The 17837-nt window shown below is 47.3% G+C and overlaps 1 protein-coding gene across 12 annotated transcripts in view; it reads left to right on the forward strand.

Annotated features, from left to right (window-relative positions):
* LOC115098596 (collagen alpha-1(VII) chain-like) overlaps positions 1-17837 on the forward strand; it is a 420825-nt gene that overhangs the window by 17931 nt on the left and 385057 nt on the right. For 11 of the 12 annotated variants that reach the window (XM_029615285.1, XM_029615292.1, XM_029615282.1 and 8 more), the window contains exon 2: positions 15508-15647. In XM_029615285.1, coding sequence (XP_029471145.1) covers positions 15572-15647 — 76 coding nt within the window. In that variant the 5' untranslated portion in view covers positions 15508-15571. Of the gene's footprint in view, positions 1-15507; positions 15648-17837 lie in introns of those variants that run through there. The other variant, XM_029615291.1, reaches the window with a different exon arrangement.

Below are 17837 nucleotides of genomic sequence, written 5' to 3' on the forward strand. Positions count from 1 at the left end.
AGAAAATGAGGGTTCGCACTCACAAAACGGGGAGTAGCTGGCTTGTTACGGCGGTTACTACCCCAAACCAAATGTGCCTGATACTTCACTTTCGATGCACATCCAGCATGGCTCTCTGCTTCAACAGCATGGGAGAAGACTGATACTTCACGCGTATCCAGCATAGCTCCCTGCTTCAACGGCAGGGGAGAAGAAAAACAACCAATAAGGGCTGTATAACATAGGCTGGGTAAAACAAATAAGCATGGGTGTAGCTTGCTTATTGCGGCGGCTACTACCCCGAACTAATCAAGCTAGATATTTCACTTGGATGCAGCTCCATCACTGCTCTCTACATTAAAACTGGGGGTGGAAGGGAAATAGAACCAAGAGCTAAGAGAAACAGATAAGTATGAGAGAAAAAATGTGTGAAGCTTGCTGGGCAGACTGGATGGGCCATTTGGTCTTCTTCTGCCGTCATTTCTATGTTTCTATGTTTCTATGACAGCAGATAAGGACTTGCAAAGCCAATCTGGCCTGCCCGTTGTATTTTATATATGATTGTGAAGCATTTTGTAATCCTTTTGTATGACCTGCGCTGTAAAAGGAAATTATATGGCCCTATATACTGTTGGGTGCTACGCCACTTAGCCAAGTATGACAGGTCCAAGATGAAAAATATGGCATGGCAGTGAATCAAAACTCACTCGTTAGCTGTATCTACAACATCCGAACAGATTTAATGGTTGAAAAGCATGCAGTATTGCCAATTATCTGGGCTAAAAGAAGAATTCCCGGTGCTGTGTTTAGATCAGGGGAGTAGAGTATGCAGGTGGAATTGGTAGTTTTGAAATCCTCATGTAAACGTCCCCTAGCAACCTCCTACCCTCCCATTTCTTGTCTTGCACAAAAAGGAGGTGCAAAGTCCACAGGGACTTTTGTGTCCTTGTACCTATGTAAGCAGGGGAAAACTTCCCAACAGTGGCAACCATCTGGGAGTAGCCACTCTGCCAGCAGAAGTATCCACTGCTGAATTTCCTTTTTCCTTTTTTAAAATTTTCAAATGGGCTTTATTGTAATAATGAAAGATAGTATAATAAGAATTTAAACAGTAGCAAAAACATACCACCCAAAATACGAATTACATCGATCAGCAAAGAAAGGTAGACTATACATAACATATTATAATATCACAATCCCTCTAGGTATCGTATGATACAGTGGAAACAGATCCTATTTCTTTACCAGCAAGTTTCAAAAAAAGGATCCCAGATTTTAGGCACATTATGTTGCGATCCCCCCTGCTGCTGCGCTGCAGGAGGTCTCTTACCTTCCTCCAGAGGCCGCTCTGAAGCCAGGGCCTCGCCTGCGCATCATCCAGGACTTTCTCCAGGGCCTGAGAGGCCTAGCTGCTCCTGAGGCATGCCTGTGGCTTGCAGCCTCAGTGTTTGGACTTCCTGTTGGGCGACGCCCTTCCCTAGGGGCTGGCCCGCAGCTCTCTACCCTAGTTATAGGACCAGCGGTGGGCGGTCCTGGCAAGCTCCTCCCAGGGAGTTGCCTTCTACCTCCAGTATTTAAGGACTTTCTGTTCACTGTGTCTTGGCCTTCGGATCGGGCTCTACAGTAGTCTGTAACCCTGCCGATCCAGGTCCTCCGTGGCTCCGACTCCTGCTTGTTGTCAGCCTGCCTTGACTCCGGTCCGTGACTCCGACTCCTGCTTGTCTTCGGCCTTCGATCAGGCCTTGGATCTGAGCATTACAGTCGCCTGTAACCTAGCCGATCCAGGTCCTCCATGTTTGATGGCGCCTTGTCCTGTCTCTGCTTGCTGTTCCTGATGTCCAGTGTCTCTGCCTTGATGTCTGTCTCTGACCCTGCCTAGATGTTTGTTCCTGTGCCTGCCAGCCGTAAGGGCTTCGGATGTGAGTTTCCCAGCATCGGAGTCCTGTTCGCCTGGGTCTTCCCCGCGCCCTCCTTCTCAGCGTGGTCCGCGACCAGCCTCTCAGGGCTGTGTAGGGTGCGTCTGGGACAGGGTGGTCCGCGACTCAGTCCCACGGGTGGGCTGAGTAGGGCGCCCTGATGGACAGTGCAATGTTCCCGTCCAGCCTTGTCTACAGTGTCTGCTTCAGCCCGTACCCTGATGTCTTCCTCTGCCAGCCGAGGGGGCTTCGGATGTGAGTATCCCAGCATCGGAGTTCCTGCTCGCCTAGATCCTTCTAGTGTCTCGCTTCAGCCCTTGTCCTGATGTCTCCGTCTTGCTTCAGCCTGCTTCTGTCCCGTCTGATGTCTTCAGTTTAAGGACTCTGTCTGCCCTCGCCTCTGTCCGGCCTGCTGCCCATTGCCGTTCCCTGCGGCAGGTCCGAAAGGGCCGGGAACAGTCGGAGGACCGTTCATTAGTCAACTTCCCCGTGTTGGCTACCATGGGCATGCAGGTCCGGCTGAGGGTCGGACTCCCTGCTTCTGTTCCTGCCTGCCTGGCTCACCATGCCTGCTCAGCTCACCTCCCACGGTGTGGCCTTGGGCTCCTCCTGGGGTCCTGCCGTGGCCCAAGGGCTCACCACCTGCCCGAGACGACCGCGCCCGCACGCGCTCGTAACAGATTATAGTATGAATCTCGCACAAAATATGTAATTAATTCTATAGAAAATATAGACCAACATGCTTGGATCCAGCCTTCAAAAGAAGGTTTAACTGGTAACTTCCAAAATCTAGCTACCGTACGCCTCGCCGCAACAATCAGATGTATCATTAAAGGAATGCCTTCCTCCCCTGGAAGAGAAGAAGTAATATCTGGTAGTGGAAGACCTAGTAATATTATTCCTGGATCAAATGGGTGCAGAATTTTCAAAGAAAACCTACACAAGCAGGCTACTTAAAATTGCCCTCTTCCGTGACTTGCCCAGGATCACAGGGAGTGGCAGTGGCAGAAACAGGATTTGAATTCAGATCTCCTGGTTCCCACTGCGCTGGTGTTGGGGCTGTTGGAATAGAAGTGACAGGAAAGCGGACAGGACAAATTTGCAATCTGTTCCTGAATATCTGAGGAACTCAGCCTAACCGTGCAAATTTGCCCAAAACGACCCCCAGTTCCTGCAGAAACAAGGATGTCCTTTACAGACTAATAACGTTTCTATGTTTGCAAAGCCCTGATACAAAAATCTTTTGGTGCCATTGGAAGCCCAGATAAGCAGCAGGACAGTGACACTCCAGTGCTTCTGAAAATTTGGGCTTGCATTCCTCCTGGCAGCCTGCACCACTTGGAAGCTAAAGCTTGTCCCTCAGAAAAGGCACAGAGATGTGGTACAAGTTGCTGCACCTTTAAGAAGCATGCTGCTAACCCTGCAGGGAGTTTTGTTGAGGCTCAGCGCAGCAGTGATGTGGGGGTCTGTATTGGGAGACATACGAAGAGAGGATGAAGGATCTAAACCCTGGAAGAGAGGAGGTGCAGGGGAGATACGATACTGACCTTCAGATGATGCACAGACTTTCGAACCTCTTTCCCTTGGAAAGGAAACAGTAGAACAAGGTGGTCACAAAATGAAACTCCAGGGGTTGATGACTCAGAACCAGCATCGGGAAATATTTCTTCACGGAGAGGGTGGTGGATGCCTGGAATGCCCTCCTGAAGGAGGCGGTGAAGAAGAAAACAGTCAATGAATTCAAAGGGGCATGGGAAAAACACTGTGGATCCCTATAGGCTAGAGGTTGGAAATGAAGAAGTGGGTGCATAGGGGTAACCTGCACGGAGCGGCAGTTACTACCCTTAACAGAAGGCATGGGATTACTGCCCTCAATCAACAGCATTGATGCTTTTGCTGCAATTGCAATATCGCTCCCCATTTTGATGGCAAGGGTAGGGGGGGGGGGGATGGGGCACTGGATACAGACAGCAAACCGAGGTGGGCCCTGACTTTTATGATCTGGGGTACTGACGCACAGACATAAGAAAAAAAACACAGTTCAGCTCTACGGCCAAGTCCCAAAGCAAAGAACATCATGGAGTATTGTCTGAATTATTATAAGAACATAAAATATGCCATACTGGGTCAGACCAAGGATCCATCCAAGCCCTGTTTCCAGCAGTGGCCAATCCAAGTCACACATACCTGGCACGTACCCAAACATTAAATAAATCTCAAGGTATTAATGCTGGTAACAGGCAGTGGCTATTCCTTATTGATTAACAGCAATTTATAGACTTCTCCTCCAGGAACTTATCCAAACCTTTTTTAAACCTAGCTACACCAACTGCCTTAACCATATCCTCTGGCTATGAATTCCAGAGTTTAATTGTGCATTGAGTGAAAAAGAAGGCTTCTCCAGTAAAAATGTTGCTAGAAGTAATTTATGAGTTTGACAGTTTCTTGGTTTAATTGATTGTAAATATTAGAGAAACATGGGGGTTTCCAGCTTGGAGCAACAAATACTACCATAAGAAGCTTTCTGGGCACACTGGATGGGCTATCTGGTCCTTTTCTGCTGTCATTACTATTTTACTATGTTAAGCCCAGTATCCTGTTTCACAAGTACCTGGCAGCAGGAACCCAAAAGGTTGATAGATTCCATGCTACTTATCCTAGAGTTAAGCAGTGGATTTCCCCAAGTCCACCTTGATAATGTTTTATGGACTTTTCTTTCAGGAACTTGTCCAAACCTTTTTTAAACCCAGTGTTGTGTTTGTGGACCCTTGGGCTGAGACAAGATTGACGCTACCTGCAGGGAGGAGCCTTGCAGATTCTCACCATTGGCAGGTGGACCCAGACGAAGCAGAGACTTGGCAGGACCTTCATCTATACCAGCCTACGTTCCTCTCAGGTTAGGTGCCAAGGCTGGCAGAATTTTGGTGGGATCTCTGCTGATGGAAGATGGGAAGGCCTGTGGTTAGCTAGGGTTGGGCAATGGTCAGATGTATCCAAGGGTCAGGCAGTGGTCAGAGATGGGTATCCTTCCGAAGGAGAAGAAGGATGGATAGATTGGGACAGGCAGGCAAGGGCTGGAACAAGCAGGCAACAGAGGATAGAACAGGCTGGAATGAGGACTGAGGACAAGCTAGACAAAGACTGAAGACAACAATTCCATGGTGTCGGGTGTGCAAGCACCCAAGGCGTAGCGTAGATGATGGAAGTCAGCGGCATCCTGCCATGCGGTGAGCCAGCAGCTTATAGTTGCATCGGAAAGTGGCACCCTGCCATATGGAGTGTTGGCGTTTTGCCACGACTAGAGGAGGCGGGATGGACCTGGCTGGGGAGGTAAGAGTGGACCGCGGAATGCAACACCCAGCTACATTAACTGCTTTTAACATGTCCTCCGGCATGCATTGAAGAAAAAAAACATTTTCTCCTTTTTGTCTTAAATGTATTACCTAGTAACTTCATCGTGTGTCCCCTAGTCTTTGTATTTTTTTAAAGAATAAACAACTAATTCGCATTTACCTGATCTACTCCACTCATCATACTTATAGACCTCTATTATATCTCTCCTCAGCCGTCTCTTCTGCAAGCTGAAGAGTCCTAATCTCTTTAGCCTTTCTTCATATGGGAATTGTTCCATCCTCTTTATCATTTTGATTGCCCTTCTGTGTATCTCTTCTAATTCTGCTATATCTTTTTTGAGATGCAGTGACCAGAATTGTATAAAATACTCAAGGTGCGATCGCACCAAGGAATGATTCAGAGGCAATTGTGGTGTTAAAAATAAATAAATATATATTTCTTTTTTTTTTTTAAACAGACACAGCTGTTTCCAAACTCGCAGCCTCCAGTGGGAAGCTGTTACAGGATTGATTTACAGTCCCATGCTTGATAAAAAAAGAAAATGCTGGCAGTCCTCCTTTGATGATTTTGTTAGATCTGTCAGCTATCTACAAATCATTTTTTTTTCTTTTTGCTCTTCCTGCTGTTTTTAAAACAGAAGGTTGTGTGTTCAAAAGGGCCTTGCCATAGGCACAGCATGGAGGAAATTCTTTTGACGTAAAGTTGTGTTACCAGATGACAGCAGGCCTTTAAGTTCAAGATAAGCCAGGCCTGGTTTTGTCCCATTGCTTCTATGGACTTGTCATTCCAGTGTTTCTATGGAAACTGAGGATCACAGGTCCGAAGACTCCATGAGAGCAAAACCAGGGCTGGCTTATCCTGTCCCTGATGACCTGGAGCCGTCTGGTAACCCTGCCCCAGGGTCTCTATTTTCTGAGGATGTTTGCAGGCTGCCCTAAGCTGGTGGATTTTCTAGGTAAAGAGATGAGTGCAGGGGGCAATGCACATCTATGACCTTTATTTGATTCTGAGCACGGGACCCAGCCCTCTCTTTTCATTGCCTGACATGGAAAGGTTACACGGGAAGCCACAGAATCTAACTTTCCTTGATTTAATTGCCCACCACGCGTCTGCGATTATTACCGATAAAATGCATCCAGCTGGGCTGCCAGGGCTCAGCAGGAAAGCCCCATCTGCTTCTTGTTTACACCCGTCGGGTCTCCTAGCATCCTCAGAGAAGAGCTAAAGTTGCAGCATGTACTTTACCTGATTTAATTACAGAGCTTAAGTTGTAGTTGCTCTAATAAATACACAGGTGTCCCTGGGTGCGTACAGGTCTGTGCTATCATGACTGGAAGGAACTACAGGGAAAGGGAGCCGGCCATACAGTGGAACAAATTTCACCTATTTTGGAGTTGCCCAGTGTTATATTCTGTTATGTTTGTAGACCCTGGATTGGGGTGAGAGCTGACTCCACCCACAGGGAGGAGCCCTGTGGGGACTCACCACGATAGGCGTGGCTTTAGCTGAGATGGACACAATAGCAAGAGACTTTATTGTACTGGAATGTAGAGAAACACAGTCCAGAGGAATAGGTAACTCAATGATGATATCCCCAGTAGTGGTCCGTGGAGCGGGGTACGCTGGGGAATCCCTCCTTCGATGGAACTTCCTGTATCGATCTGGTAGTGGCCCGCAGCATAGGGTACACCAGAATCACACGAGAGTGTTGCAAGTAGAGCAGGAGATCAGTAGAGCTTGGATAGCAGATGGTTCTCGCTCTGAAGTGTGCAAGGAAGGTTGCTGAGGTGATCACGGTAGTGGCCCAAGGCACGGGGTATACTGGATGTTCCGTCAGCTGAAGGTAGCGAAGTCACAAGGCTGAACCAGACAAAGCCCAGAGTAGGTGTAGAGAGATTCCAGGCAGGAAGGCCCTCCAAGGAGCAGATAGCCAGAACGTGACAAGGTCCCCCAAGGAGCAGGCACCTAAGGCATTCAAGTCTCTGGGTTAGGAACGAGTTCAGCGTAGCGAAGCAAAGCATCTCCGAAGGAGTGGAATTCACCAGGAAGGAAGTCCTTGCTAACTCGTAGGTAGCTCAGACCGGCTGGCTCAAATACCCGCAGGCAGATGACGTCATGCGGAGGGGACGCCCCTGAGGTTCCCGCCATGACATGTATAAGATGGGGCCCGGCGTGCGCGCGTGCCTTAGGTAATCCCCGATTCAAGATGGCGGATGGGATTGCCCACGCCATCCCAGGAACGCTGAGGAGAGCGGCATGCAGAGACAGAGGTCGCCAATTGTCCGAGAATTACTGATGCAGGAAAAAAGGAGGTGAGCAACAGCGGTCGCAGCCGTCTGGCCATGAGACATTTCACCTTGTTGGGCCACCAATCAGAAAAGCTGGAGCCTAGCTCCCCTGCCATAGGGAAGAGACTGATCCAATCCTGCCTTTAGCCCAAAGCTCACCTGAGTTTATCATTCTTCCTTCCCCATCCTTTTGGCTCCATAAGCCTTCATTCACATCTAGCTAGGATTTTTCTTCCTCCCAACGCAGCCTCATCATGGCAAAAGCCCTCATTCTGGGGTCACCAGCCTACTCGCTGGGTGCTGCCGGTGAATAATGACTGAGAGTTCCTCCTCTAGTTCCCAGGGTTCAAACACTGCCTCTGACCCAGTAATCAAATGCAGGTCCTCCCTCATGGTAGAGTTCAGAACCATCACTGAGCCCCCGGTCCAGCCCTTAGTTTGTAGTTCCGATTTTCATAGGGAAGCCGACTGGGCTGTCAGAACTACAAGCCCCTGAATGCTGTAGGTGTCGGTATCCCTTAGATTCCCCACTAATAAATGTGTCCTGCTAAAAGCAGGTGGTATGTTCCATTTTGTGAGGGCACCCCTTTCTAAGTGTGCCCCAGTGGAATGTGCCTGTGAGGTTATATAGAGACCCCTAGAGACTGCAGAAACACACAGAGAGCAGGAAGAAGCCATTGTGTGTGAGCAGGGGAGCAGCTGCAGACCCAAAGATAATTGCCTTTGAGCATTCCCTCTCTCCCAAGGAGTAAAAGAGGGGACAGCAAAGCTGGTCCTATTCTGTAGAATACCTTGCCCTGCTGCCTACGTAATATCAAAGATACTCATGTATTGAAAAAAAGCACTTAAAACCTATTTATTTAAAAAGGCATTTCATCCTGCTAACTGAAACTCTTATATTAAAATGAAAATTCTCTACAAGGTACCATGGTCGTGTTATTGAGCAATTGGCAGTCTGTTTAATATGCAGTTCGTTTGTCTGATGGCTTAGTTTTTGTTTTATTGAATGTGTACATTTTATATATGTTGATATGTACCCCGCCCCAAGGTTTGGAGAGTGTGGGTAACAAATATTTCAAATAAATAAATAAATTCCCAGTGTGTTTACTAGTGTCCTAAGCCGTTGCTCTCGTTATGTCCATGGCAGGAAAGAATCCTGTCCTCAGAGCAGAAACGTTACATTTAGGGCGGTCCAGAAAGGATCTCGGACTCACACAGCAGCCCGCTGTGATTCTGCCATGACTGAATTAGCATGTTCCTTATGAGATGGAATATTCAATAATAAACAATTTAACCTACATATACATTTCCCTCATGCTCCTATTGACCGGTACATGAAAACTATGTGATAAGAGACCTTCATAAATTGATGCTAACCAATATTAGTGTGTGAAGGGAGTACACAAAAGAGAACCCCAGAATAGCTTAAAAGACCTGATCCAGAGATCTTACCCGGTCCACCTTACGTCTGAGACAGCAGGGAACCCTGGTCTGGAAGAAGGATCCTGGGAAGGTGTATGTCTAGCCAGGCTCAGGAGGGAACGAGAGGCCCCAGGGATTCAGGAAGAAGCTTAGAAAGGCCAGACCGAGAGACTGTAAGTTGAGACAATGCTACTTTTGTTTGTAAGCTGCGAAGAGCTGTAGAGTTATTTTTCTGTTCTGAATTAATAAAACGTTCAAGAATAACCAGCCAGAGTCTAGCTTTCATCTATTCTCTGGCCATTCTGACTGCACACTGTGCCACGAAATGCTTCAGGGGAACTGCTGTAGATGACGCTTTTATAACTTCTAACTGTGCACTAAAATGGCTTCCAGAAGAGGGCAGACACCTCACAGAAAACAATGGCAGCTTTTAAATCTTTAGTGGCCAATCAAAATATTGGCATGCAGTGACTGAATTGCCTTAATGGTAAAAATCCAGAATTGTTCCCATTTATTTAACAAGGCTAAACAATCTCCTCCCCACTTGGATGGAGCAACTCTTTCAATAATAGTCCATCTCAAATCAATAAATGTAGTTGTAACTGCCATTGTAGTTGTGTTTGCGACCTAGTGATTGGATGTGACCACAGAGCTTCCTGATAATGACTACTCCCTCCCCCCCCCCCACAAGTGATTGTAAAAAAATGTGCTGGAAAACTGTTGCATATAGGACCTCCTTTCATCTGGATTGGCCACTTTTGGAAACAGGATACTGGGCTTGATGGACCCTTGGTCTGACCCAGTATGGCAATTTCTTATGTTCTTAAGTTCTTAAATATTCATATGAAATTCTTGCAACTAACTCAATATCAGACAAGGATCTATCAAACGCTTCCATAAGCATAGTGCTCTTAACCTTTTCTGCATTTTCAGTGCTCTGTTATTGCAATAAGATGGACTGTTATTGAGAGAGTTGTTCCATCAAAGTGGAGAAGAGACTGTGTAGCCTTATTGGATATTTCATCCTTATGAGACAGAGCCAGATGGCTTTCAATAGTTACAGTATATTGAAGAAAATGAGGCTGTTAAATGTTGGAATGGGGGTGAAGGTGAGTTGAGAGTTCTGGATATTCTGGAGCAATCTATTTTAATGATGCTAGATTTATATAAGAATAGGGTAAAACTCCATGGGTAGTTATGAAAGAAAGCTCATGGCACTACATACCTAGCTCTGATTTCAGTTTTGCTGGAATACAAAGGGTAAAAAAAAAATTGTTTCATGTAATTTGAAATTGATTGCAACTGAGAGCTATGCAATCTTGTCCTAACTGAATTTGTTTATGTAATGCTATTGAACATTTTTAGGATCGAGGCCATGGGAAGGAATGGGTGAGATGGGTAACCATCCAAGTTGTCAGGCCTGGCGGATTCCAATGTGCCTTGTTGGAGGAGGGGATTCCCTATGATGATGCAGTGGCACCCTCATCGTTGCATCATTGAGGAAGCCCCTGGCCAGTCACTAATGTGTAACTGTGTCACGGGAGGCCTCTCACCTTCTCTGGAGGCCGCTCCGAAGCCGGGGCCTCGCCTGAGTAATCGTCCGGATCTTGCTCCACAGCTTGGGAGGCCTTCGGTGTCAGCAGGGCCTACCCGAGGCCTACTCCACTGCAGCCTGGATGCTCTGGTGTGGGCCATGCCCTTCTTCTAAGGGGCAGGCCCGCGGCTCCTCTCCACTCTTGTAGGGCCAGAGAGGTGTGGCCCATCTGGACTCCTCCCAGGCAGTTGCCTGCTCCTGGGGTATAAAAGCTCTTCTCCAGCATTCATGGATTGCCTTGCATTGGAGTTACTCGCCTCTGGATGTCTCCTCTTCCCGCGCACCGTCAGGCCTTCGTTCTTTGTTCCAGCTGGGTGTCCGTTGTCTTGCACGTTCCTGATGTTTCCTGATGTTCCTTGATATTGGTTCCTGCTGTTCCTGTCCCAGTCCTCGCTCCTGACTGCCGGTGTGCAGTACCTCACTCCTGAGTGCCGATGTGCAGTACATCGCTTTTGACTGCCGATGTGCAGTACCTTTCTCCTGACTGCCGGTGTGCAGTACCTTGCTTTGGACTGCCGGTGTGCAGCATTTTGTTCCTGATTCCTTGTCTTTAGTACCTCGTTCCCTTCCTGTGCTGCTCCCGCTCCCACGGATGTAGGACAGGGTGGTCCATGACCAGACCAGTGGTACTGTGTAGGGTGCCCTGAGGGACCGTGCCAACGTCTGAACCTTCCAGGTTCCTGAGTCTACGTCTACATTCTATAGTTCCTGAGTCGGCCACTTCCCAAACCTGCTGCCCCAAGGTCCCGTATTGTTCGATCAGGCGGATCACTTTTGTCTAGCAGCCTGGCGGCAATTGAGGAAGAAAGATTATAAGGAGGAAGTTATATCCACGTTGTTATGGGCAAGTAAAACTTCTACCTCTCTCACTTATGTCTGGGTCTGGAGAGTGTATGAGAATATGTGTTCCGAGCTCGCAAGGCCTCGGTGTCTCAAGTTCTCTCTTTTCTTCAGAATGGCCTCTCAAAAGGTTTGTCCTTCAGTTCCTTGGGAGTGCAGGTCTCGGCCCTTGGTTCCCTCCTGAGGAAACTCAATGGTTTCGTGGTGGCGGCCCATCCGGATATCGTTCGCTTCCTCAAGGGGGCTAAGCATCTGAACCCGCCCATCCGGGCTACTTGTCAGTCGTGGAGTCTGAACTTAGTGCTTCGAGTTCTCTGTGAGGCGTTCTTCGAGCATCTTCAGCAGGCTACTCTCAAGGATCTGACCCTCAAGACGATATTCCTTGTCTCTATTTGTTTGGCCAGGAGAATGTCCGAGCTTCAAGCTTTGTCCTGTAGGGAACCCTTCCTTCGTTTTTCTGATTATGGGGTTTCCCTCAAAACTGTCCCCTCTTTTTTGCCAAAGGTTGTTTCCTCCTTCCACATGAATCAGTCCGTGGAGCTTCCGACTTTCTCTTCAGAGGATATTGCCAGCTTGCCGGGGAGAGAACTCTGGAAGCTGGATGTCAAGAGAGTCCTACTGCAATATTTACGGATCACGAACGAGTTCCGTGTCTCTGATCACCTCTTCGTGTTGTGGAGCGGGCCTAATAAGGGGGAATAAAGCTTCTAGAGCTACTATTGCTAGATGGCTAAAGGAGGCAATTGCGTCGGCGTATATCTGTCGGGGCTGGCTGGTTCCGGAGGGCTTGAAGTCCCGTTCTTTGCGTTCACAGGCTACCTTTTGGGCAGAGAGTCAGTTGGTCTCACCAAATGAAATATGCAGGGCAGCTACCTGGAAGTCTCTGCATAGTTTTGTTCGCCATTATCGCCTCAACGTCCAGGCGCCAGTGTTTGGCTTTTTTGGAAGGCAAGTACTTTGAGCGGGACTAACTCGGTCCCACCCTACTTAGTAAGCTTAGGTACATCCCACTGTCTGGACTGATCCGGGTACGTACAGGGAAAGGAAAATTTGTTCTTACCTGCTAATTTTCGTTCCTGTAGTACCACGGATCAGTCCAGACTCCCACCCTGTTCTTCATTCACAGCATTTTGGATAGAGTTGCTTCCTATCAGACATTTAAGGCACCGGAAGTATCTATCCGATAGATATATATGTAAGAGCAGTTATTTACTGGGTTTTGAATTGTTCAAATGGTTTGTTCAAATTTCCAGTTTTTGTTGCTTGCTTGATCTTTTTTTTTAAATTTTATTTTTATAGCATTTAACATCTTAATAAAGGTCAACTCTTACAGAATAAGAAATTTCTTCAAATACAGCTTATTCATGTTACGAGCGCGCGCGGGCGCGGTCGTCTCAAGCGGGTGGTGAGCCCTTGGGCCACGGCAGGACTCAAGGAGGAGCCCAAAGCCACACCGTGGGAGGTGAGCTTAGCAGGCATGGGGAGCCAGGCGGGTACAAAAGCAGGGAGTCCGACCCTCAGCCGGACCTGCACGCCCATGGTAGCCAACACTGGGAAGTTGACTGATGAACGGTCCTCCGACTGTTCCCGGCCCTTTCGGACCTGCCGCTGGGAACGGCAATGGGCAGCAGGCCGGACAGAGGCGAGGGCAGACAGAGTCCTTTACACTGAAGACATTGTAGACAAGGCAGGTGCAGACATCGAAGAGGAGGGCTGGAAGGAGACATGGCACTGTCCAACAGGGCGCCCTACTCAGCCCACCCACGGGACTGAGTCGCGGACCACCCCGTTCCAGACGCGCCCTACACAGCCCAGGAAGGCTGGTCGTGGACCACGCTGAGGAAAGGAGGGTGCAGGGAAGATCCAGGCGAGCAGGAACTCCGATGCTGGGATACTGACATCCGAAGCCCCTATGGCTGGCAGGCAGGGAAGCTCCAGAGCGCAGGGAAGAATCCCACCTGTTGGCCACTCCAGGGCCCAACAGGCCAGAAGGCTCAGGAGCCAGACAGGACGTAGGGCAGAACAAGCGGAACTGGATCAGGACATCAGGAACACATCAAGGCAGACGTCAGTAACATCAGGAAGCAAACATCCGGACAGAGACAGGACAAGGAACCATCAATACATGGAGGACCTGGATCGGCAAGGTTACAGGCGACTTTAATGCTCAATCCGAAGGCCAGTTGCAAATGACAAGAAAGTCCTTAAATACTGGAGGTTGTAGGCAACTCCCTAGGAGGAGCTTGCCAGGACCGCCCCTCGCTGGTCCTATAAATAAGGTGGAGAGCTGCGGGCCGGCCCCTAGGAGAAGGGCGTCGCCAAACAGGAAGTCCAAACGCTGGCATGCAAGCCACAGGCACAGCTAGGCCTCTCAGGCCCTGGAGCAAGTCCCGGGTGGAACACAGGCGAGGCCCTGGCTTCGGAGCGGCCTCCGGTGGAAGGTGAGAGACCACCTGTAGCGCAGCAACAGGGGGGATCGTAACAATTCATATATATTATTATTCTGTTATTTTCAATTAACCAGATATATCATAGGAAAATGGAGTACCAATTAAAGTTTACAGCAATCTAAATGAAGCAGTTAACAAAGAAGGAAATTAAATCTTCGAAAATCACTGTTACAACCATCCAAAATTATTTTTCCAGTCAATGGAGGTACTAGAAATGAGAGTCCAAATAAGATCTAAGTTGTTCCGGTGAATTGAACAAATATTTTGCTTCCTGATGTATAATCAAGCAACGACAGGGGAACCTTAAAAAAAATCTTGCCCCTCTACCAATAACTTCTTGTCTCATAGATATGAATTTCTTTCTTCTCAATTGTGTTGAGCGGGCAATATCAGGAAATATCCTGATATATTATCCATAGAAATGTATATTCTAATATCTGAAGAACATTCTCAATACTGAATTGCTTGCTTGATCTTAATACAGTTATCTTAATATTTTCTGCTTTGATAACATTTATACTGAAGGGACACAGGGGAGCTCTGTCCTGATATAGGATACCCTTTCAGTTTTTCTCTGTCTCCATCTGCTGGACAGGAGGCTCAACCCACTGTCTGGAATGATCTGTGGTACTAAAGGAACGAAAATTAGTAGGTAAGAACCAATTTTCCTATTTTGGTGTTATTATGGAGCACTGCGCAGGATTAATTGCAATAGACTACCTTCCAAACCAGGGTGCAGTCTTTTATCAAAGCCTACTTTCACGTGAGGGCTTGATAAACAGCAGAAGGTCATGAATTTGTTTATGTAATGCTATTGAACATTTTTAGGATCGCGGCCATGGGAAGGAATGGGTGAAATGGGTAACCATCCAAGTTGCCAGGCCTGGCGGATTCCAATGTGCCTTGTTGGAGGAGGGGATTCCCTATGATGATGCAGGGTCACCCTCATCGTTGCATCATTGAGGAAGACCCTGGCCAGTCACTAGTGTGTAACCATGTCATTAGAGAGCATAGGTTAATGTAGTATTTCCCAATCCAGTCCGGGAGGCACATCTAACCAGTCTGGATTTCTGAATACCTATAGTGAATATGCATGAGAGAGATCTGCAGTATTTGCAAATCTATCTCTTGCATATTCATTACAGATATGCTGTAAACCAGATGTGCCTTCAGGAGCATGGTTGGGAAACACTAGTTTAATTAGGAAAAGAGGTATACCTGGAATTTTGGTGTTATTATGGAGCGCTGCGCAGGATTGATTGCAATAGACTACCTTTCAAACCAGCGTGCAGTCTTTTATCAAAGCCTACTTTCACATGAGGGCTTGATAAACAGCAGAAGGTCAATACACATAGGAAAGGTGAAAAAAAAAAGAAGCAAAGGACAGGAATTGCCCACCCTTCCTGTATCTGGCGTGTACCTTATGAATTATGGCACTGAGATGTGTTGTGTTGCTAGTGCTGGTCAGGCCCACTGAGGATATCACTGCCAGTGCCTACTGGCAGCGGCTACAGGTGACAAATCTATTAGTGGCTGGCACTGCGACTGCTAGATTTAGTGCTCCATTGATGCCCTCATCCTTCACCCCACTTTGTGCTGTCAGCTACGGCTGCAATTCATTGTTAGGAAGGAAGAAATCATGTGCGTCACATGTGTTTCTGCAGGTGCTTTAAGTGATGACAGACCCCATGTGAGAAGCATTTGTGACACTCCGGGAGCCAGGGGAAGATGAGGCTGTGGTGCGTGAGGATCTGTAGTCTAGCAGCTGTTTTGGTGCAGTGGACCACGCTGGCTGAGCCTGAAGGTATGTGTTTCAGAACTGTATGTAGCCCCGGTCCACCTCCTCTCCTGACAGCAGGGCACATCAAGGAGTTGAAGGGCCATGAATCAAGCCTGGGATCCTTCTGACAGTGGGGGGGAAAGACAAGCTTTCAGAGCCCTTAGGCTTTGGATGTCTTCTGATTCTCCCAGAACAAATCGCACAACCAAAATAACGTTTACTGGGATACTTTATGTATGTAAAGAACTTGACTAACAGTACAGCTTCTTCTAGTGCAATCCATACAGATAATGGAAATCCATTGCACAGTCAATAGTTTACAGTCACAGAATATGCAAACGAGGGGCTTTCTCCTCTCCCACTCTTTAGCTCCCGTCCCTGGTGCCTGAGCAAAGTTACAGATGGTCCTCTCCAATTAGGAAGGTAAAAAACTTATACTTTAAGAAGGTGAAACTCCCCCCCCCCCTCTCTGAGATTCCTTTGAACATGGCCTGGTGACTGCCCTCTGTTCCAGGCTGAAATTCCACCTCACGGAATAGGCAAGGAGGTTTCACCCTATTCCCGTTCACTAAGAGATGACCGTAGTGGACAGGATCCTCCTGGACCTCCGAGATTATTCTCCCTCCTTGAAGACCTGAGGGCTCCTACTTTTTCCTGGATGAGAGCTTAGAAGGGAAAAAAGAGGGTAGCTCTGTTATATCGGCTCTGCCGTCCTGAACAAGACACCTTCCATTGGGGGTGTGTGTGAAACACCAAAATACACTCCTACAGTTTGATCTCACACGTAAGAGTCTGTGGACATATCTAGATAACTAGTAAGGGGCTGGGACTTTAAGGACCCCCTTACATGTATTATAAGGGAGGAAGACCTTGTACTATTACCTGTAGCTGCTATTGACCTTCAAAGCATCTTTTGTATAGCAGTCATTAAAGAAATGGGTGCCACATCTTCTAGAACCTCCTAGTGCTCACTGTCTGAAATTTAGACATTCCCGTGGGTTGAGTTTTAACTTTATGCTGGGGCATGGCACTTTGGATGTCGTTTTTATGAAGCAGCGAGGTGTACCCCCGATGCGGATCGGTCTCCTCTCAGATACGTCCTTCAAATGATTTTGCCCTAAAACAGTCTGTCTACGAAACACTGGCTGGTGTCGGGATATTGGGACTTTTTTTTTGTGTTCAATCTTTTTATTATTATAACAAATCTTTATAAAAAAAAACAAAACAATAGTAAAAATAACAAAAACAATTTATGCACAGGAGTACTCATTTACTTATACTCTAATACGACCTTTTCTAGTATTTATTTATTTATTTATTTATTTCGGATTTTTATATACCGACATTCTCAATACATTTATCGAATCAGGTCGGTTTACATATAACAAAACTTTCGCAACAAAAGCGTTACATTGAACAGCGTTTTCTTAACATAGTAAGTGAGACACATCGAATATTACTAAGTAGATCCCATGGAGTCTAATTAAGGGGTTTATATAGGGTGTCTCAGGTCATGATAAGGCACAAGGCACATGTAGGGATGGAGAGAGAAATTGTTTTCACAGTTTCATTGCATGGGATTTGTTAGCCTTCAGATGATTGGACATGATGGACTTCTAGTTTTCTTCAGCTTAAGAGAGAAAAGGCAGGGCCCATTAAAGGGATCAAGATATTTACATTGTATCACCATCACCAGTGTTTCCTGTTCATACCCAGATCAGTCCAGTCAAGTGGGGTTTTGCATCTCTACCAGCAGATGGAGGCAGAGAACAAAAACTTTGAGGCACTGCTACATATCTGAGAGTGTCACCTGCAGTCCCTCAGTATTTCTCTGTCTCCAGCAGATGGTAGAGGTGCAAACCTGCAGTCTGGGAAAAAAAAAAAAAAGAGAATTTTGTCTTAGCAGAAGGTCTGAGATTGGACTGGGGCTCCCTGAGGTATTAGGGACCATTTGAACCATCCCTCAAGTGGAGTCGAGAAACCGGGGAATTGGAAACCCCTGTCTGTAGCCTACTGCTTCTGGAGGCCCTGATAGCCAGGGGACCGGCTCCCTCGTTGCCTCCGGACAGGGACATATTCCTGTTTGTTTCTTTTGGGTTTATAATAAGTTTAAAAAATGAAAAAAAAAGATTAGGTGAAGCCAGGAGCTTCAGTCTCAGTGGCTCGGCGGCAGAGCATTTTCGGTAGCGGGAGCTGTCAGCGCCGGTAGCAGGG

This window comes from Rhinatrema bivittatum, chromosome 9 (genome assembly GCF_901001135.1).
Source record: "Rhinatrema bivittatum chromosome 9, aRhiBiv1.1, whole genome shotgun sequence".
NCBI classification, from domain to species: domain Eukaryota; kingdom Metazoa; phylum Chordata; class Amphibia; order Gymnophiona; family Rhinatrematidae; genus Rhinatrema; species Rhinatrema bivittatum.